The 22927-nt window shown below is 40.4% G+C and overlaps 1 protein-coding gene across 1 annotated transcript in view; it reads right to left on the bottom strand.

Annotated features, from left to right (window-relative positions):
• The window catches only part of LOC128657201 (gastrula zinc finger protein XlCGF57.1-like), a 120808-nt gene that overhangs the window by 16537 nt on the left and 81344 nt on the right, over positions 1 to 22927 (bottom strand). The window contains exon 9 of the mRNA XM_053711457.1: positions 3625 to 3729. Coding sequence (XP_053567432.1) covers positions 3625 to 3729 — 105 coding nt within the window. The remainder of the gene's footprint in view (positions 1 to 3624; positions 3730 to 22927) is intronic.

Below are 22927 nucleotides of genomic sequence, written 5' to 3'. Positions count from 1 at the left end.
TAAAAACCTTATCTAAACGTTTAGATTTAGTATCAAGAGGACCAGAATCCTCAATTTCTAATGCAATTAAGACTTCAAGTAAAGAACGAATAAATTCCATTTTAAATAAATATGAAGATTTATCAGCATCAACCTCTGAGACAGAATCCTCTGAACCAGAAGAACCATTATCAGAATCAGAATGATGATGTTCATTTAAAAATTCATCTGAAAAATGAGAAGTTTTAAAAGACTGTTTACGTTTACTAGAAGGAGGAATAACAGACATAGCCTTCTTAATGGATTTAGAAACAAAATCTCTTATGTTATCAGGAACACTCTGAGTATTAGATGTTGACGGAACAGCAACAGGTAATGTAACAGTACTAAAGGAAATATTATCTGCATTAACAAGTTTATCATGACAAACAGTACAAACAGCTGGAGGAACAGATACCATAAGTTTACAGCAGATACACTTAGCTTTGGTAGCTCCAGCACCAGGCAGCGATTTTCCAGAAGTATCTTCTGACTCAGATTCAACGTGGGACATCTTGCAATATGTAATAGAAAAAACAACATATAAAGCAAAATTGATCAAATTCCTTAAATGACAGTTTCAGGAATGGGAAAAAATGCCAGTGAACAAGCTTCTAGCAACCAGAAGCAATAAATAATGAGACTTAAATAATGTGGAGACAATAGTGACGCCCATATTTTTTTAGCGCCAAAAATGACGCCCACATTATTTGGCGCCTAAATGCTTTTGGCGCCAAAAATGACGCCACATCCGGAACGCCGATACTTTTGGCGCAAAAGAACGTCAAAAATGACGCAACTTCCGGCGACACGTATGACGCCGGAAACAGAAAAAAAAATTTTGCGCCAAAAAAGTCCGCGCCAAGAATGACGCAATAAAATGAAGCATTTTCAGCCCCCGCGAGCCTAACAGCCCACAGGGAAAAAGTCAAATTTTAAGGTAAGAAAAAAATTGATTTATTCATATGCATTATCCCAAATATGAAACTGACTGTCTGAAATAAGGAATGTTGAGCATCCTGAGTCAAGGCAAATAAATGTTTGAATACATATATTTAGAACTTTATAAAAAAGTGCCCAACCATAGCTTAGAGTGTCACAGAAAATAATACTTACTTACCCCACACTCATCTACATGTTGTAGAAAGCCAAACCAGTACTGAAACGAAAATCAGCAGAGGTAATGGTATATATATATATATATATATATATATATATATATATAAGAGTATATCGTCGATCTGAAAAGGGAGGTAAGAGATGAATCTCTACGACCGATAACAGAGAACCTATGAAATAGACCCCGTAGAAGGAGATCATTGAATTCAAATAGGCAATACTCTCCTCACATCCCTCTGACATTCACTGCACGCTGAGAGGAAAACCGGGCTCCAACCTGCTGCGGAGCGCATATCAACGTAGAATCTAGCACAAACTTACTTCACCACCTCCATTGGAGGCAAAGTTTGTAAAACTGATTTGTGGGTGTGGTGAGGGGTGTATTTATAGGCATTTTGAGGTTTGGGAAACTTTGCCCCTCCTGGTAGGAATGTATATCCCATACGTCACTAGCTCATGGACTCTTACTAATTACATGAAAGAAATACAACTTGCCTAATAATTCTGCACTCCCTGTATAGATGATTAGGAGTGTTTAGCTGAAAAAACTTAAAACCCCCAATACAGCTAAACCAAAAGGATATCAACTTGTGACAAATTTCCAAAATAACATCAAACCACCACAGTTATTGAGTTAACTTTAAAAAGGCTAAGAACATTTACATCACAGGAAAGAGGGTTAATATGCAACATAAATGACCATTAAATACAATTGCACAATTAACAAATGCATAAAAAAAAGACAAGACAATAACACCTACTCTGAATTTCAAATAAATAAATAAAAAAATTCTGTCAAATTTATTTTTTCTCCCCTTTTTCCGCCCCCCTTTATCATGTGACAGACATCTGTTAATCACAGACTAGTATACATATATCCTGTGAGTCAGTAGGAGCTTGTTCCCCAGAAAGTGTGTATATAAAAAGACTGCAAAATTTAATAATGGAAGTAAATTGGAAAGTGTCTTAAAACTGAATGCTCTTTCTGAATCATAAAAGTATATTTGAGTGTCCCTTTAAATAATTATTGCTTATCAGCACAAAACATTTAGTTTTATTTTTTTTAGAATGTTGCATTTATGCCATATATTCTATACTTGTAATGAAAACCAGATTATAATTTTATATAAAAGGTAATATATAATATGTAGAATAAACTATTATTGAACATACACATCAGGCATGTACACTCACCTGTGCCATTTCCCGCAGACACATCTCACAAGTACACTCATCCGTGCCTGCAACCCTCAAATGTCGCACACATACACAATCTGTGCCCTGTTTCCCACAGACATGACACACAAACACTCACTTTGCCCTACATCCCTCTCAAGTGTCCCACACGAACACTGCTTTCCTTAGATATGTAATATACGTACACTCACCCATCCCCTCCTTAACACAGACATGTCACACATGTGCACTGCTTTCCTTAGATATGTCACACATACACACACACCAATCCCCTCCATCCCAGACATGTCACACACTTACACTCACCTGTGCCCTGCGTCCCTCAGACATATGACACACATACACTCACACGTGCCCGACTTCCCACAAACACACACACACACGTGCCCGACTTCCCACAGACATATGACACACACGTACACTCACTTGCACCCTGCGTCCCTCAGACATATGACACACATACACTCACACGTGCCCGACTTCCCACAGACATATGACACACATACACTCACTTGTGCCCGACTTCCCACAGACATATGACACACACGTACACTCACTTGCACCCTGCGTCCCTCAGACATATGACACACATACACTCACAGGTGCCCGACTTCCCACTGACATATGACACACACGTACACTTGCACCCTGCGTCCCTCAGACATCTCACACACATACACTCACACGTGCCCTACTTCCCACAGACATATGACACACACGTACACTCACTTGCACCATGCGTCCCTCAGACATATGACACACATACACTCACACGTGACCTACTTCCCACAGACCTGTCACACACGTACACTTGCATCCTGCGTCCCTCAGACATCTCATACACGTACACTCACTTGCATCCTGCGTCCCTCAGATATCACACACACGTACACTCACACTTGCACCCTGCGTCCCTCAGACATCTCACACACGTACACTCACTTGCACCCTGCGTCCCTCAGACATCTCACATACGTACACTCACTTGCACCCTGCGTCCCTCAGACATGTCACACACGTACACTCACTTGCACCCTGCGTCCCTCAGACTTCTCACACACGTACACTCACACTTGCACCCTGCGTCCCTCAGACATCTCACACACGTACACTCACTTGCACCCTGCGTCCCTCAGACTTCTCAAACACGTACACTCACACTTGCACCCTGCGTCCCTCAGACATCTCACACACGTACACTCACTTGCACCCTGCGTCCCTCAGACATCTCACACACGTACACTCACTTGCCCCCTGCGTCCCTCAGACATCTCACACACGTACACTCACCTGTACTTATATTGGCACAAATTTCCTGCTCTGATGGTTGGACATTTCTTAGCCACTGATCTTCTGTTTGTCCCATGTTACATGAAATCTTAGCATCGTTTTCACCTGGGGAAAAAAAAAAAAGAATAAATAAATAACTGAAATTTCCTACGCCTACAGTTAACTTAAAGGGACAGTTCACACAAAAAGTAATCATTTTAAACATAATAGCAGGAAGTTAAGTATGGTAGTGCTGAAGATTCTGTGTGAATCGTCTGCATTTATAAATATTTTTTAAATGTCTGTTTACAAAGTACATTGCCTAAGCCCCTTAGAATATTTTCTGGACGTGCGGCCAGTCTGTTATTACTCCCTTTAGCGCATTGCGCATGCGCCGCCCCTCAAGCTTGTTATTCCCTCTTATGTCAGAGCTATTGTAACAAGCTTTTATTAATCAACGTTTGGAGCAGTGTTGAAAATGTGAATCCGATGAGCTGTGCCTTATGACCTGTGTGTACATTATATTTATCAATCTGCAATGCTCGGAGAAGGGGGGCAATAGCGGGGGAAAGGATGTACTGCTGTCGAACCTGCTGAAAAAAAGAGTGGCTGCATTGTATATCCTGCAAAGCCTGCTGTGTAACAGTGAACATAAATCACCTTTACAACCTAAAAAAAAACATAATTTATGTAAGAATTTACCTGATAAATTAATTTCTTTCATATTGGCAAGAGTCCATGAGCTACTGACGTACGGGATATACATTCCTACCAGGAGGGGCAAAGTTTCCCAAACCTCAAAATGCCTATAAATACACCCCCCACCACACCCACAATTCAGTTTAACGAATAGCCAAGAAGTGGGGTGATAAGAAGGAGCAAAAGCATCAACAAGGAATTGGAATAATTGTGCTTTATACTAAAAAGTCATAACCACCACAAAAAGGGTGGGCCTCATGGACTCTTGCCAATATGAAAGAAATTAATTTATCAGGTAAATTCTTACATAAATTATGTTTTCTTTCATGTAATTGGCAAGAGTCCATGAGCTAGTGACGTATGGGATAGCAAATACCCAAGATGTGGAACTCCACGCAAGAGTCACTAGAGAGGGAGGGATAAAAATAAAGACATCCAATTCCGCTGAAAAAAGAATCCACAACCCAAATAAATTTTTAATCTTTATAATGAAAAAAACTGAAATTATAAGCAGAAGAATCAAACTGAAACAGCTGCCTGAAGAACTTTTCTACCATAAACTGCTTCTGAAGAAGAGAAAACATTAAAATGGTAGAATTTAGTAAAAGTATGCAAAGAAGACCAAGTTGCTGCTTTGCAAATCTGATCAACAGAAGCTTCCTTCTTAAAAGCCTAGGAAGTAGAAACTGACCTAGTAGAATGAGCCGTAATCCTCTGAGGCGGGGATTTACCCGACTCCAAATAAGCATGATGAATTAAAAGCTTTAACCAAGACGCCAAAGAAATGGCAGAAGCCTTCTGACCTTTTCTAGAACCAGAAAAGATAACAAATAGACTAGAAGTCTTTCTGAAATCTTTAGTAGCTTCAACATAATATTTCAAAGCTCTTACCACATCTAAAGAATGTAAAGATCTTTCCAAAGAATTCTTAGGATTAGGACACAATGAAGGGACAACAATTTCTCTACTAATGTTGTTGGAATTAACAACTTTAGGTAAAAATGTAAATGAAGTCCGCAAAAACGCCTTATCCTGATGAAAAATCAGAAAAGGAGACTCACAAGAAAGAGCAGATAATTCAGAAACTCTTCTAGCAGAAAAGATGGCCAAAAGGAACAATACTTTCCAAGAAAGTAATTTAATGTCCAGAGAATGCATAGGCTCAAACGGAGGAGCCTGTAAAGCCCTCAAAACCAAATTAAGAATCCAAGGAGGAGAAATTAGCTTAATGACAGGCTTGATACGAACCAAAGCCTGTACAAAACAATGAATATCAGGAAGATTAGCAATTTTTCTGTCAAACAGAAGAGAAAGAGCAGAGATTTGTACTTTCAAGGAACTTGCAGACAAACCCTTATCCAAACCATCCTGAAGAAACTGTAAAATTCTAGGAATTCTAAAAGAATGCCAAGAGAATTTATGAGAACACCATGAAATGTAAGTCTTCCAAACTCGGTAATAAATCTTTCTAGACACAGATTTGCGAGCCTGCAACATAGTATTAATCACCGAGTCAGAGAAGGTTGGCAACTGGACATCCGAACAAGATCCACATACCAAAACCTGTGTGGCCATGCTGGAGCCACCAGCAGTACAAATGAATGCTCCATTATGATTTTGGAAATCACTCTTGGAAGAAGAACTAGAGGCGGAAAGACATAAGCAGGTTGATAATTCCAAGGAAGTGACAATGCATCCACTGCTTCCGCCTGAGGATCCCTGGACAGATACCTGGGAAGTTTCCTGTTTAGATGATAAGCCATCAGATCTATTTCTGGAAGCCCCCACATCTGAACAACCTGAAGAAACACATCTGGGTGAAGAGACCATTCTCCCGGATGTAAAGTCTGGCGACTGAGATAATCCGCTTCCCAATGGTCTATACCTGGGATATGGACCGCAGAGATTAGACAGGAGCTGGATTCCGCCCATGCAAGTATCCGAAATACTTCTTTCATAGCTTGAGGACTGTGAGGTCCACCTTGATGATTGACATACGCCACGGTTGTGACATTGTCTGTCTGAAAACAAATAAATGGTTCTCTCTTCAGAAGAGGCCAAAACTGAAGAGCTCTGAGAATCGCACAGAGTTCCAAAATATTGATTGGTAATCTCGCCTCTTGAGATTTCCAAACCCCCTGCGCTGTCAGAGATCCCCAGACAGCTCCCCAACATGAAAGACTTGCATCTGTTGTAATCACAGTCCAGGTTGGACGAACAAAAGAAGCCCCCTGAACTAAACGATGGTGATCTAACCACCAAGTCAGAGATAGTCGAATATTGGGATTTAAAGATATTAATTGTAATATCTTTGTATAATCCCTGCACCATTGGCTCAGCATACAAAGCTGAAGAGGTCTCATGTGAAAACGAGCAAAGGGGATTGCGTCCAATGCTGCAGTCATGAGACCTAAAACTTCCATGCACATAGCTACTGAAGGGAATGACTGAGACTGAAGGTTCCGACAAGCTGAAATCAATTTCAGACGTCTTTTGTCTGTTAGAGACAAAGTCATGGATACTGAATCTATTTGGAATCCTAAAAAGGTTACCCTTGTCTGAGGAATCAAGGAACTTTTTGGTAAATTGATCCTCCAACCATGTCTTTGAAGAAACACTATTTGATTTGTGTGAGATTCTGCAGAATGTAAAGACTGAGCAAGTACCAAGATATCGTCCAAATAAGGAAACACTGCAATACCCTGCTCTCTTATTACAGAGAGTAGGGCACCGAGAACCTTTGAAAAGATCCTTGGAGCTGTTGCTAGGCCAAAAGGAAGAGCAACAAATTGGTAATGCTTGTCTAGAAAAGAGAATATCAGGAACTGATAGTGATCTGGATGAATCGGAATATGAAGATATGCATCCTGTAAGTCTATTGTGGACATATAATGCCCTTGCTGAACAAAAGGCAGAATAGTCCTTATAGTCACCATTTTGAATGTTGGTATTCTTACGTAACAATTCAACATTTTTAGATCCAGAACTCGTCTGAAAGAATTCTCTTTCTTTGGAACAATGAACAGATTTGAATAAAACCCCAGACCCCGTTCCGGAAAGGGAACTGGCACAATTACCCCGGATAACTCCAGGTCTGAAACACACTTCAGGAAAGCCTGAGCCTTTACTGGGTTCACTGGAATGCATGAGAGAAAGAAACTTCTCACAGGCGGTCTTACCTTGAAACCTATTCTGTACCCTTGAGAAACAATATTCTGGATCCAATGATTTTGGATTGAATTGATCCAAACATCTTTGAAAAATCTTAGTCTGCCCCCTACCAGCTGCGCTGGAATGAGGGCCGCACCTTCATGCGGACTTGGGGGCTGATTTTGATTTTCTAAAAGGCTTGGATTTATTCCAGACTGGAGAAGGCTTCCAATTGGAAACCGTTCCTTTAGGGGAAGGGTCAGGTTCCTTATTCTGACAAAAGGAACGAAAATGGTTAGCAGCCCTAAATTTACCCTTAGATTTTTTATCCTGAGGCAAAAAGGCTCCCTTCCCCCCAGTGACAGTTGAAATAATAGAATCCAACTGAGAACCAAATAATTTATTACCTTGGAAAGAAAGAGATAGCAACGTTGATTTAGAAGTCATATCCGCATTCCAAGTTTTAAGCCATAAAGCTCTTCTAGCTAAAATAGCTAAAGACATATACCTGACATCAATTCTAATGATATCAAAAATAACACCACAAATGAAATTATTAGCATGTTGAATTAGCTTAACAATGCTATACACAGTAGGATCTGGTACTTGTTGTGCTAAAGTTTCCAACCAAAAAGTTGAAGCCGCAGCAACATCAGCCAAAGAAATAGCAGGCCTAAGAAGATGACCAGAACATAAATAAGCCTTCCTTAGATAAGAGATAGCCCCATCAACTTTGGGGATCTTTTCCCAAAACTCCAATCTATCAGTCGGCAAAGGGTACAGTTTCTTAAACCTTGAAGAAGGAGTAAATGAAGTACCCAGACTATTCCATTCCCTAGAAATTACATCTGAAATAGCATCAGGAACTGGAAAAACCTCTGGAATAACTACATGAGGTTTAAAAACCGAATTTAAACGTTTACTGGTTTTAATATCAAGAGGACTAGACTCATCCATATCTAATGCAATCAACACCTCTTTTAATAAAGAACGAATATACTCCATTTTAAATAAATATGAAGTTTTGTCAGTGTCAATATCTGAGGCAGAATCTTCTGAACTAGATAGATCCTCATCAGAGATAGATAAATCAGAATGCTGTCGGTCATTTAAAAATTCATCAAATTTATGAGAAGTTTTAAAAGACCTTTTACGTTTATTAGAAGGTGGTATAACAGACAGGGCCTTCTGAATAGAATTAGAAACAAATTCTCTCACATTAACAGGAATATCCTGAGCATTAGATGTTGAAGGAATAGCAACAGGTAATGTATTACTACTAATGGAAATATTTTCTACATGTAAAAGTTTGTCATGACAACTATCACAAACTACAGCTGGAGGAAGTTACCACAAGTTTACAACAAATGCACTTAGCTTTGGTAGAACCGACATCAGGCAGCAGGATTCCAATAGTGGATTCTGAAACAGGGTCAGATTGAGACATCTTGCAATATATAAGAGAAAAAATAACATATAAAGCAAAATTATCAATTTCCTTATATGACAGTTTCAGGAATGGGAAAAAATGCAAACAGAATAAACCTCTGGAAACCAGAAGCAAAAATGCATGAAGACTTAAATAATGTCAAAAGTCTGGCGCCAAGTATGACGCCCAAAACTGACAAAAACATAATTTATGTAAGAACTTACCTGATAAATTCATTTCTTTCATATTAGCAAGAGTCCATGAGCTAGTGACGTATGGGATATACATTCCTACCAGGAGGGGCAAAGTTTCCCAAACCTCAAAATGCCTATAAATACACCCCTCACCACACCCACAAATCAGTTTAACGAATAGCCAAGAAGTGGGGTGATAAGAAAAAAGTGCGTAAGCATAAAAAATAAGGAATTGGAATAATTGTGCTTTATACAAAAAAATCATAACCACCACAAAAAAGGGCGGGCCTCATGGACTCTTGCTAATATGAAAGAAATTAATTTATCAGGTAAGTTCTTACATAAATTATGTTTTCTTTCATGTAATTAGCAAGAGTCCATGAGCTAGTGACGTATGGGATAATGACTACCCAAGATGTGGATCTTTCCACCCAAGAGTCACTAGAGAGGGAGGGATAAAATAAAGACAGCCAATTCCGCTGAAAAATAATCCACACCCAAAATAAAGTTTAAATTTTATAATGAAAAAAAATGAAAATATAAGCAGAAGATTCAAACTGAAACAGCTGCCTGAAGTACCTTTCTACCAAAAACAGCTTCAGAAGAAGAAAACACATCAAAATGGTAGAATTTAGTAAAAGTATGCAAAGAAGACCAAGTTGCTGCTTTGCAAATCTGATCAACCGAAGTTTCATTCCTAAACGCCCAGGAAGGAGAAACTGACCTAGTAGAATGAGCTGTAATCCTTTGAGGCGGAGTTTTACCCGACTCGACATAAGCATGATGAATTAAAGATTTCAAATAAGATGCCAAAGAAATGGCAGAGGCCTTCTGACCTTTCCTAGAACCAGAAAAGATAACAAATAGACTAGAAGTCTTTCGGAAATTTTTAGTAGCTTCAACATAATATTTCAAAGCTCTAACTACATCCAAAGAATGCAATGATTTCTCCTTAGAATTCTTAGGATTAGGACATAATGAAGGAACCACAATTTCTCTACTAATGTTGTTAGAATTCACAACCTTAGGTAAAAATTGAAAAGAAGTTCGCAACACCGCCTTATCCTGATGAAAAATCAGAAAAGGAGACTCACAAGAAAGAGCAGATAATTCAGAAACTCTTCTGGCAGAAGAGATGGCCAAAAGGAACAAAACTTTCCAAGAAAGTAATTTGATGTCCAATGAATGCATAGGTTCAAACGGAGGAGCTTGAAGAGCCCCCAGAACCAAATTCAAACTCCAAGGAGGAGAAATTGACTTAATGACAGGTTTTATACGAACCAAAGCTTGTACAAAACAATCAATATCAGGAAGATTAGCAATCTTCCTGTGAAAAAGAACAGAAAGAGCAGAGATTTGTCCTTTCAAGGAACTTGCAGACAAACCTTTATCCAAACCATCCTGAAGAAACTGTAAAATTCTCGGAATTCTAAAAGAATGCCAGGAAAAATGATGAGAAAGACACCAAGAAATATAAGTCTTCCAGACTCTATAATATATCTCCCTAGATACGGAATTACGAGCCTGTAACATAGTATTAATCACAGAGTCAGAGAAACCTCTTTGACTAAGAATCAAGCGTTCAATCTCCATACCTTTAAATTTAAGGATTTGAGATCCTGATGGAAAAAAGGACCTTGCGACAAAAGGTCTGGTCTTAACGGAAGAGTCCACGGTTGGCAAGAGGCCATCCGGACAAGATCCGCATACCAAAACCTGTGAGGCCATGCTGGAGCTACCAGCAGAACAAACGAGCATTCCTTCAGAATCTTGGAGATTACTCTTGGAAGAAGAACTAGAGGCGGAAAGATATAGGCAGGATGATACTTCCAAGGAAGTGACAATGCATCCACTGCTTCCTCTTGAGGATCCCTGGATCTGGACAGATACCTGGGAAGTTTCTTGTTTAGATGAGAGGCCATCAGATCTATTTCTGGAAGTCCCCACATTTGAACAATCTGAAGAAATACCTCTGGGTGAAGAGACCATTCGCCCGGATGTAACGTTTGGCGACTGAGATAATCCGCTTCCCAATTGTCTATACCTGGGATATGAACCACAGAAACTAGACAGGAGCTGGATTCCGCCCATACCAGAATTCGAGATACTACTTTCATAGCCAGAGGACTGCGAGTCCCTCCTTGATGATTGATGTATGCCACAGTTGTGACATTGTCTGTCTGAAAACAAATGAACGATTCTCTCTTTAGAAGAGGCCATGACTGAAGAGCTCTGAGAGTTCCAAAATATTGATCGGTAATCTCACCTCCTGAGATTCCCAAACCCCTTGTGCTGTCAGAGACCCCCAAACAGCTCCCCAACCTGTCAGACTTGCATCTGTTGAAATTACAGTCCAGGTCGGAAGAACAAAAGAAGCCCCCTGAACTAAACGATGGTGATCTGTCCACCACGTCAGAGAGTGTCGTACAATCGGTTTTAAAGATATTAATTGAGATATCTTTGTGTAATCCCTGCACCACTGGTTCAGCATACAGAGCTGAAGAGGTCACATGTGAAAACGAGCAAAGGGGATAGCGTCCGATGCTGCAGTCATAAGACCTAGAATTTCCATGCATAAAGCTACCGAAGGGAATGATTGTGACTGAAGGTTTCGACAAGCTGATATAAATTTTAGACGTCTCTTGTCTGTCAAAGACAGAGTCATGGACACTGAATCTATCTGGAAACCTAAAAAGGTTACCCTTGTCTGAGGAATCAATGAACTTTTTGGTAAATTGATCCTCCAACCATGATCTTGAAGAAACAACACAAGTCGATTCGTATGAGATTCTGCTAAATGTGAAGACTGAGCAAGTACCAAGATATCGTCCAAATAAGGAAATACCACAATACCCTGTTCTCTGATTACAGACAGAAGGGCACCGAGAACCTTTGTAAAAATTCTTGGAGCTGTTGCTAGGCCAAACGGTAGAGCCACAAACTGGTAATGCTTGTCTAGGAAAGAGAATCTCAGAAACTGATAGTGATCTGGATGAATCGGAATATGCAGATATGCATCCTGTAAATCAATTGTAGACATATAATGCCCTTGCTGAACAAAAGGCAGGATAGTCCTTACAGTTACCATTTTGAATGTTGGTATCCTTACATAATGATTCAATATTTTTAGATCCAGAACTGGTCTGAAGGAATTCTCCTTCTTTGGTACAATGAAGAGATTTGAATAAAACCCCAGCCCCTGTTCCAGAACTGGAACTGGCATAATTACTCCAGCCAACTCTAGATCTGAAACACATTTCAGAAATGCTTGAGCCTTCGCTGGGTTTACTGGGACACGGGAAAGAAAAAATCTCTTTGCAGGAGGCCTTATCTTGAAACCAATTCTGTACCCTTCTGAAACAATGTTAATCTGCCCCCTACCAGCTGAGCTGGAATGAGGGCCGCACCTTCATGTGGACTTAGGAGCTGGCTTTGATTTTCTAAAAGGCTTGGATTTATTCCAGACTGGAGATGGTTTCCAAACTGATACCGCTCCTGAGGATGAAGGATCAGGCTTTTGTTCCTTGTTGTGACGAAAGGAACGAAAACGATTATTAGACCTAAATTTACCTTTAGATTTTTTATCCTGTGGTAAAAAAGTTCCTTTCCCTCCAGTAACAGTTGAGATAATAGAATCCAACTGAGAACCAAATAATGTATTACCCTGGAAAGAAAGGGAAAGCAGAGTAGACTTAGAAGACATATCAGCATTCCAAGTTTTAAGCCATAAAGCTCTTCTAGCTAAAATAGCTAGAGACATATACCTGACATCAACTCTAATGATATCAAAGATGGCATCACAAATAAAATTATTAGCATGTTGAAGAAGAATAATAATGCTATGAGAATTATGATCTGTTACTTGTTGCGCTAAAGCTTCTAACCAAAAAGTTGAAGCTGCAGCAACATCAGCTAAAGATATAGCAGGTCTAAGAAGATTACCTGAACACAAGTAAGCTTTTCTTAGAAAGGATTCAATTTTCCTATCTAAAGGATCCTTAAAGGAAGTACCATCTGCCGTAGGAATAGTAGTACGCTTAGCAAGAGTAGAGACAGCCCCATCAACCTTAGGGATTTTGTCCCAAAATTCTAATCTGTCAGATGGCACAGGATATAATTGCTTAAAACGTTTAGAAGGAGTAAATGAATTACCCAAATTATTCCATTCCCTGGAAATTACTTCAGAAATAGCACCAGAGACAGGAAACACTTCTGGAATAACTACAGGAGATTTAAAAATCTTATCTAAACGTTTAGATTTAGTATCAAGAGGACTAGAATCCTCAATTTCTAATGCAATTAGGACTTCTTTAAGCAAGGAACGAATAAATTCCATTTTAAATAAATATGAAGATTTATCAGCATCAACCTCTGAGACAGAATCCTCTGAACCAGAAGAACCATTATCAGAATCAGAATGATGATGTTCATTTAAAAATTCATCTGAAAAATTAGAAGTTTTAAAAGACTGTTTACGTTTACTAGAAGGAGGAATAACAGACATAGCCTTCTTAATGGATTTAGAAACAAAATCTCTTATGTTATCAGGAACACTGAGTATTAGATGTTGACGGAACAGCAACAGGTAATGTAACAGTACTAAAGGAAATATTAACTGCATTAGCAAGTTTGTCATGACAAACAGTACAAACAACAGCTGGAGGAACAGATACCAAAAGTTTACAGCAGATACACTTAGCTTTGGCAGCTCCAGCACCAGGCAACGATGTATCTTCTGACTCAGATTCAACGTGGGACATCTTGCAATATGTAATAGAAAAAACAACATATAAAGCAAAATTGATCAAATTCCTTAAATGACAGTTTCAGGAATGGGAAAAAATGCCAGTGAACAAGCTTCTAGCAACCAGAAGCAATAAATAATGAGACTTAAATAATGTGGAGACAATAGTGACGCCCCATCTGGAACGCCGACACTTTTGGCGCAAAAAACGTCAAAAATGACGCAACTTCCGGCGACACGTATGACGCCGGAAACAGAAAAAAAAATTTGCGCCAAAAAAGTCCGCGCCAAGAATGACGCAATAAAATGAAGCATTTTCAGCCCCCGCGAGCCTAACAGCCCACAGGGAAAAAAGTCAAATTTTAAGGTAAGAAAAAATTGATTAATTCATATGCATTATCTCAAATATGAAACTGACTGTCTGAAATAAGGAACGTTGAACATCCTGAGTCAAGGCAAATAAATGTTTGAATACATATATTTAGAACTTTATAAAAAAGTGCCCAACCATAGCTTAGAGTGTCACAGAAAATAAGACTTACTTACCCCAGGACACTCATCTACATGTAGTAGAAAGCCAAACCAGTACTGAAACGAGAATCAGTAGAGGTAATGGTATATATATATATATAAGAGTATATCGTCGATCTGAAAAGGGAGTTAAGAGATGAATCTCTACGACCGATAACAGAGAACCTATGAAATAGACCCCGTAGAAGGAGATCATTGAATTCAAATAGGCAATACTCTCCTCACATCCCTCTGACATTCACTGCACGCTGAGAGGAAAACCGGGCTCCAACCTGCTGCGGAGCGCATATCAACATAGAATCTAGCACAAACTTACTTCACCACCTCCATAGGAGGCAAAGTTTGTAAAACTGATTTGTGGGTGTGGTGAGGGGTGTATTTATAGGCATTTTGAGGTTTGGGAAACTTTGCCCCTCCTGGTAGGAATGTATATCCCATACGTCACTAGCTCATGGACTCTTGCTAATTACATGAAAGAAATATTTTTGGCGCCAAAAACGACTGCAACAAACACGAGCGTCATAGATGACGCAACTACGTGAAAATTCTCGGCGCCAACTAAGACGCCGGAAATGACGAAAATACGTCAAACGTAATTCTCGCGCCAAGAATGACACAATAAATTATAGCATTTTGCGCACCCGCAAGCCTAACAGCCCGCAATTTAGAAAAAAGTCAATTTGAAAAATTTCAGGTAATTTTTTTTTTTTTTTGTATGTGCATTTCCCAAAATGAAACTGACAGTCCGCAAAAAGGTAATATACTGATAAACCTGAATCATGGCAAATATAAGTACAAACATTATATTTAGAACTTAACATTTAAAGTGCCAAACCATAGCTGAGAGTGTCTTAATAAAGGAAAACATACTTACCAAAAGACACTCATCTACATAAAGTAGTTAGCCAAACCAGTACTGAAACGAGAATCAGCAAAAGTAATGGTATATAAAAGAGTATATCGTTGATCTGAAAAGGGAGGTAGGAGATGAATCTCTACGACCGATAACAGAGAACCTATGAAATAGATCCCCGTTAGGACCATAGCATTCAATAGTTGATACTCCCTTCACATCCCTCTGTCAATCACTGCACTCTGAGAGGAACCGGGCTTCAGCATACTGAGAAGCGCATATCAACGTAGAAATCTAGCACAAACTTACTTCACCACCTCCATAGGAGGCAAAGTTTGTAAAAACTGAATTGTGGGTGTGGTGGGAGGTGTATTTTTAGGCATTTTGAGGTTTGGGAAACTTTGCCCCTCCTGGTAGGAATGTATATCCCATACGTCACTAGCTCATGGACTCTTGCCAATTACATGAAAGAAATTCCTATGCATAATAAACATTAGGATGTTGACTGCACAAAACCTCTCTATAGAATTGATGAGACTGGGACAGGCTGTGTAATAATGGAGAATGGGAGAGAAATCACTGCAGCTAAAATTCTCACAGCCTACTTGACACCTGAAACATGATACACAAGACTAGGTAGTGAGCATATGATGGCTAAGGTACTTGCTACAAAACAAATTCTCACAGCCTGCTTGACACCAGAAACATGATACACAAGACTAGGTAGTGAGCATATGATGGCTAATGTACTTGCTACAAACCAAATTCTCACAGCCTGCTTGACAGCAGAAACATGATACACAAGACTAGGTAGTGAGCATATGATGGCTAAGGTACTCGCTACAAAACAGAGATTCTCACAGCCTGCTTGACACCAGAAACATGATACACAAGACTAGGTAGTGAGCTTATGATGGCTAAGGTACTTGCTACAAAACAGATTCTCACAGCCTGCTTGACACCAGAAACATGATACACAAGACTAGGTAGTGAGCATATGATGGCTAAGGTACTTGCTACAAAACAAATTCTCACAGTCTGCTTGACAGCAGAAACATGATACACAAGACTAGGTAGTGAGCATATGATGGCTAAGGTACTTGCTACAAAACAGAAATTCTCACAGCCTGCTTGACAGCAGAAACATGATACACAAGACTAGGTAGTGAGCATATGATGGCTAAGGTACTTGTTACAAAACAGAAGTTCTCACAGCCTGCTTGACAGCAGAAATATAGACATTGAATGCACAAATACAAAGGTGAGAAGTTCAGATACAATGATTTATGTTTTGCATCAAGTACCGTAGTCATCATATGCTCACTACCCAGGGAGAATAATGCTAAAATGTAACAGATTTGTTCCAGTGTGCAGTAATTGTCCACAGTGTTTGCAAAATCTAAATGTTGGTGCTGCTCTGTAGACTTTATTTATTTATGAATCTGCGTTTGGAGAATAGTAAGTTCTGGTCATGTGATGTGGAACCGGACACTGGGTGAACATCAACAGTGCAGGAGATATGAAGAAACAGGAGCGTTTAGCTCAATGCAACAAATACTGAAGGTACTTCCATATACTTTACTCATTCACAGTGTTGTACACAAACAGACCAGATCATTATAAGGGCACTTTAATGTACAACCTAATAAAGGGGGAGATTTGCAACACAGTTGTGATTTGTTGTTTATGGACACATGCAGTGAACTTGTAGCAGCCTCTAAAATAACTAGATAAGCTCGCCCACGGCATCAAATCACACCATTATTCAGATGCAGATTGCACATGCGCACTGCAAAATTACTATATTTTGCATACTATAAAATTGCCCATTGGTCATGGGGCTGGCTAATATAGCACTTTTGCCCCGCCCTTTTATCATCAGGGCATTTCAGGATCATCAAGCTTGATGGCTCGCAAAGAATGAAACAAGTAAAAAAAACAAAAAACTTTTCATATTACAATGGTTTTGATTATTCATCCATTTTGATTGTTAATAAGGTGTTATTACTGCTAAGTAACGCTCTCTCCTGAGTGAACTGGTCCTTTAAAAAAGGCTAAGAGCATTTACACCACAGCAGAGGGTAAAGTTTGTTTGATATACAACATGAGGCTTATTGCTGGTGTGCACAAAGCATGCAGTTTTATTTTTTAGATTGTTGTATTTATACCAGATATTCTTTACTTGTAATGAAGACCAGAATATCACTTTATCTAAAAAAACAAAATTACTACAAAAAGTTGGTTTTCAGTTATATATGGGCAGTTAGATGATGATGCGTTGTATTTATTCATACTGCTGTTTAGATACTCATTGTTTTGTAATGTACTATTGATGCGCCATATCTTTCTATTGTTATTGTAAAAAACCTTCAATAAAAAAACTTTTCAAATAAAAAAAAAACAAAAAAACAAAAACATAATTTATGCTTACCTGATAAATGTATTTCTCTTGTAGTGTATCCAGTCCACGGATCATCCATTACTTGTGGGATATTCTCCTTCCCAACAGGAAGTTGCAAGAGGATCACCCACAGCAGAGCTGCTATATAGCTCCTCCCCTCACTGCCATATCCAGTCATTCGACCGAAACAAGACGAGAAAGGAGAAACCATAGGGTGCAGTGGTGACTGTAGTTTAATTAAAATTTAGACCTGCCTTAAAAAGGACAGGGCGGGCCATGGACTGGATACACTACAAGAGAAATAAATTTATCAGGTAAGCATAAATTATGTTTTCTCTTGTTAAGTGTATCCAGTCCACGGATCATCCATTACTTGTGGGATACCAATACCAAAGCTAAAGTACACGGATGATGGGAGGGACAAGGCATGAACTTAAACGGAAGGAACCACTGCCTGAAGAACCTTTCTCCCAAAAACAGCCTCCGAAGAAGCAAAAGTGTCAAATTTGTAAAATTTTGAAAAGGTGTGAAGCGAAGACCAAGTCGCAGCCTTGCAAATCTGTTCAGAGGCCTCATTTTTAAAGGCCCAAGTGGAAGCCACAGCTCTGGTAGAATGAGCTTTAATTCTTTCAGGAGGCTGCTGTCCAGCAGTCTCATAGGCTAAACGTATTATGCTACGAAGCCAGAAGGAGAGAGAGGTAGCCGAAGCCTTTTGACCTCTCCTCTGTCCAGAAAAAATGACAAACAGGGAAGAGGTTTGTCGAAAATCTTTAGTTGCCTGTAAATAGAATTTCAGGGCACGGACGACGTCCAGATTGTGCAGAAGTCGTTCCTTCTTTGAGGAAGGATTAGGGCACAATGAAGGAACAACAATCTCTTGATTGATATTCTTGTTAGTGACTATCTTAGGTAAGAACCCAGGTTTAGTACGCAGAACTACCTTGTCTGAATGAAAAATCAGATAAGGAGAATCACAATGTAAGGCCGATAGCTCAGAGACTCTTCGAGCCGAGGAAATAGCCATTAGAAACAGAACTTTCCAAGATAACAGCTTGATATCAATGGAATGAAGGGGTTCAAACGGAACACCCTGTAAGACGTTAAGAACTAAGTTTAAACTCCATGGCGGAGCAACAGATTTAAACACAGGCTTAATCCTGGCCAAAGCCTGACAAAAAGCCTGAACGTCTGGAACTTCTGACAGACGCTTGTGTAAAAGAATGGACAGAGCTGAGATCTGTCCTTTTAACGAACTAGCAGATAAACCCTTTTCTAAGCCTTCTTGTAGAAAAGACAATATCCTAGGAATCCTAACCTTACTCCATGAGTAACTCTTGGATTCGCACCAATGTAAGTATTTACGCCATATTTTATGGTAAATTCTCCTGGTAACAGGTTTCCTAGCCTGTATTAAGGTATCAATCACTGACTCCGAGAATCCACGCTTTGATAGAATCAAGCGTTCAATCTCCAAGCAGTCAGCCTCAGAGAAATTAGATTTGGATGTTTGAAAGGACCCTGAACCAGAAGGTCCTGTCTCAGAGGCAGAGACCATGGTGGACAGGACGACATGTCCACTAGATCTGCATACCAGGTCCTGCGTGGCCATGCAGGCGCTATTAGAATCACCGATGCTCTCTCCTGTTTGATCCTGGCAATCATTCGAGGAAGTATCGGGAAGGGTGGAAATACATAAGCCATGTTGAAGACCCAAGGTGCTGTCAGAGCATCTATCAGAACCGCACCCGGGTCCCTGGACATTGATCCGTAACAAGGAAGATTGGCGTTCTGGCGAGACGCCATGAGATCCAGATCTGGTTTGCCCCAACGCCGAAGCAGTTGTGCAAATACCTCCGGGTGAAGTTCCCACTCCCCCGGATGAAAAGTCTGGCGACTTAGGAAATCCGCCTCCCAGTTCTCCACGCCTGGGATGTGGATCGCTGACAGGTGGCAAGAGTGAGACTCTGCCCAGCGAATTATCTTTGAGACTTCCATCATCGCTAGGGAACTCCTTGTCCCTCCCTGGTGATTGATGTAAGCCACAGTCGTGATGTTGTCCGACTGAAACCTGATGAACCTCAGAGTTGCTAGCTGAGGCCAAGCCAGAAGAGCATTGAGAACTGCTCTTAATTCCAGAATGTTTATTGGAAGGAGACTCTCCTCCTGAGTCCATGATCCCTGAGCCTTCAGGGAATTCCATACAGCGCCCCAACCTAGTAGGCTGGCGTCTGTTGTTACAATCGTCCAGTCTGGCCTGCTGAAGGGCATTCCCCTGGACAGATGTGGCCGAGAAAGCCACCATAGAAGAGAATCTCTGGTCTCTTGATCTAGATTCAGCATAGGGGACAAATCTGAGTAATCCCCATTCCACTGACTTAGCATGCACAATTGTAGTGGTCTGAGATGCAGGCGTGCAAAAGGTACTATGTCCATTGCCGCTACCATTAAGCCGATTACCTCCATGCATTGAGCCACTGACGGGTGTTGAATGGAATGAAGGACACGGCAAGCATTTAGAAGTTTTGTTAACCTGTCTTCTGTCAGGTAAATTTTCATTTCTACAGAATCTATAAGAGTCCCCAAGAAGGGAACTCTTGTGAGTGGCAATAGAGAACTCTTTTCTACGTTCACTTTCCACCCATGCGACCTTAGAAATGCCAGAACCAACTCTGTATGAGACTTGGCAGTCTGGAAACTTGACGCTTGTATCAGAATGTCGTCTAGGTACGGAGCTACCGAAATTCCTCGCGGTCTTAGTACCGCCAGAAGAGAGCCCAGAACTTTTGTAAAGATTCTTGGAGCCGTGGCTAACCCGAAGGGAAGAGCTACAAATTGGTAATGCCTGTTTAGGAAGGCAAACCTTAGGTACTGATAATGATCCTTGTGAATCGGTATGTGAAGGTAGGCATCCTTTAAATCCACTGTGGTCATGTATTGACCCCTTTGGATCATAGGTAAGATTGTCCGAATAGTTTCCATTTTGAACGATGGAACTCTTAGGAATTTGTTTAGGATCTTTAAGTCCAAAATTGGTCTGAAGGTTCCCTCTTTTTTGGGAACCACAAACAGATTTGAGTAAAACCCTTGTCCGTGTTCCGACCGCGGAACTGGATGGATCACTCCCATTAATAAAAGGTCTTGTACACAGCGTAGAAACGCTTCTCTCTTTAACTGGTTTGCTGACAGCCTTGAAAGATGAAATCTCCCTTTTGGAGGAGAAGCTTTGAAGTCCAGAAGATATCCCTGAGATATGATCTCTAACGACCAGGGATCCTGGACATCTCTTGCCCAAGCCTGGGCGAAGAGAGAAAGTCTGCCCCCCACTAGATCCGTTTCCGGATCGGGGGCCCTCACTTCATGCTGTCTTAGGGACAGCAGCAGGTTTTCTGGCCTGCTTGCCCTTGTTCCAGGACTGGTAAGGTTTCCAGCCCTGTCTGTAGCGAGCAACCGTTCCTTCCTGCTTTGGAGCTGAGGAAGTTGATGCTGCTCCTTGAAGTTACGAAAGGCACGAAAATTAGACTGTCTAGCCCTTGGTTTGGCTCTGTCTTGAGGCAGGGCATGACCCTTACCTCCAGTAATGTCAGCAATAATTTCTTTCAAACCGGGCCCGAATAATGTCTGCCCTTTGAAAGGTATGTTAAGCAATTTAGATTTAGAAGTCACATCGGCTGACCAAGATTTAAGCCACAGCGCTCTGCGCGCTTGAATGGCGAATCCTGAATTCTTAGCCGTAAGCTTAATTAAGTGTACTACGGCATCGGAAATAAATGAATTAGCTAGCTTAAGGACTCTAAGCTTGTCTGTAATCTCATCCAATGTAACTGAGTTAATGGTCTCTTCCAGAGACTCAAACCAGAATGCCGCCGCAGCCGTGACAGGCGCAATGCATGCAAGGGGTTGTAATATAAAACCTTGTTGAACAAACATTTTCTTAAGGTAACCCTCTAACTTTTTATCCATTGGATCTGAAAAAGCACAGCTATCCTCCACCGGGATAGTGGTGCGTTTAGCCAGAGTAGAAACTGCTCCCTCCACCTTAGGGACTGTCTGCCATAAGTCCCGTGTGGTGGCGTCTATTGGAAACATTTTTCTAAATATAGGAGGGGGAGAAAAGGGCACACCAGGTCTATCCCACTCCTTGTTAATCATTTCTGTAAGCCTTTTAGGAATAGGAAAAACATCAGTACACGTCGGTACCGCAAAATATTTATCCAGCCTACACATTTTCTCTGGAATTGCAACCGTGTTACAATCATTCAGAGCCGCTAATACCTCCCCTAGCAATACACAGAGGTTCTCAAGCTTAAATTTAATATTTGAAATGTCTGAGTCCAGTTTACTTGGATCAGATCCGTCACCCACAGAATGAAGCTCTCCGTCCTCATGTTCTGCATATTGTGACGCAGTATCAGACATGGCTCTAATATTATCAGCGCACTCTGTTCTCACCCCAGAGTGGTCGCGTTTACCCCTAATTTCTGGCAATTTAGATAATACTTCAGTCATAACATTAGCCATGTCTTGCAAAGTGATTTGTATGGGCCGCCCTGATGTACTTGGCTCCACAATATCACGCACCTCCCGAGCGGGAGACGAAGGTACTGACACGTGAGGAGAGTTAGTCGGCATAACTTCCCCCTCGTTGTCTGGTGAAATTTTCTTTACATGTACACTTTTATTTAAAGTAGCATCAATGCAATTAGTACACAAATTTCTATTGGGCTCCACATTGGCCTTTAAACATATTGCACAAAGAGTTTCCTCTGTGTCAGACATGTTTAACAGACTAGCAATGAAACTAGCAAGCTTGGAAAATACTTTTGAAATAAATTTACAAGCAATATAAAAAACCTTACTGTGCCTTTAAGAAGCACCAATAAACTGTCACAGTTGAATTACAATGAACCAAATTTGTTATACCAAATTTTCACAATAAATGCAATAAGTTAGCAAAGGATTGCACCCACCAGCAAATGGATGATTAACCCCTTAATACCCAAAAAACGGATAACAGAATATAAACGTTTTATCACAGTCAAAAGCACAGTCTCACAGGTCTGCTGTGAGTGATTACCTTCCTCAAAACTAGTTTTGGAGACCCCTGGGCTCTGTAGAGACGTCCTGGATCATGGAGGAAGGAATAGGAAGACTGTGACTGAATTCTTACTGCGCAAGAAAGCACCAAAATAGGCCCCTCCCACTCATATTATAACAGTGGGGAAGCTCAGTAAACTGAATTTATTCATAAATAAACGACAGCCATGTGGAAAAATAATGCCCAAAATTTTTTATCACCAAGTACCTCAGAAAAAAACGATTAACA

This window comes from Bombina bombina, chromosome 4 (genome assembly GCF_027579735.1).
Source record: "Bombina bombina isolate aBomBom1 chromosome 4, aBomBom1.pri, whole genome shotgun sequence".
Lineage (NCBI taxonomy): Eukaryota > Metazoa > Chordata > Amphibia > Anura > Bombinatoridae > Bombina > Bombina bombina.
The sequence above is the reverse complement of the archived record's forward strand: the minus strand, read 5'-3'. Positions and strand labels throughout refer to the sequence as shown.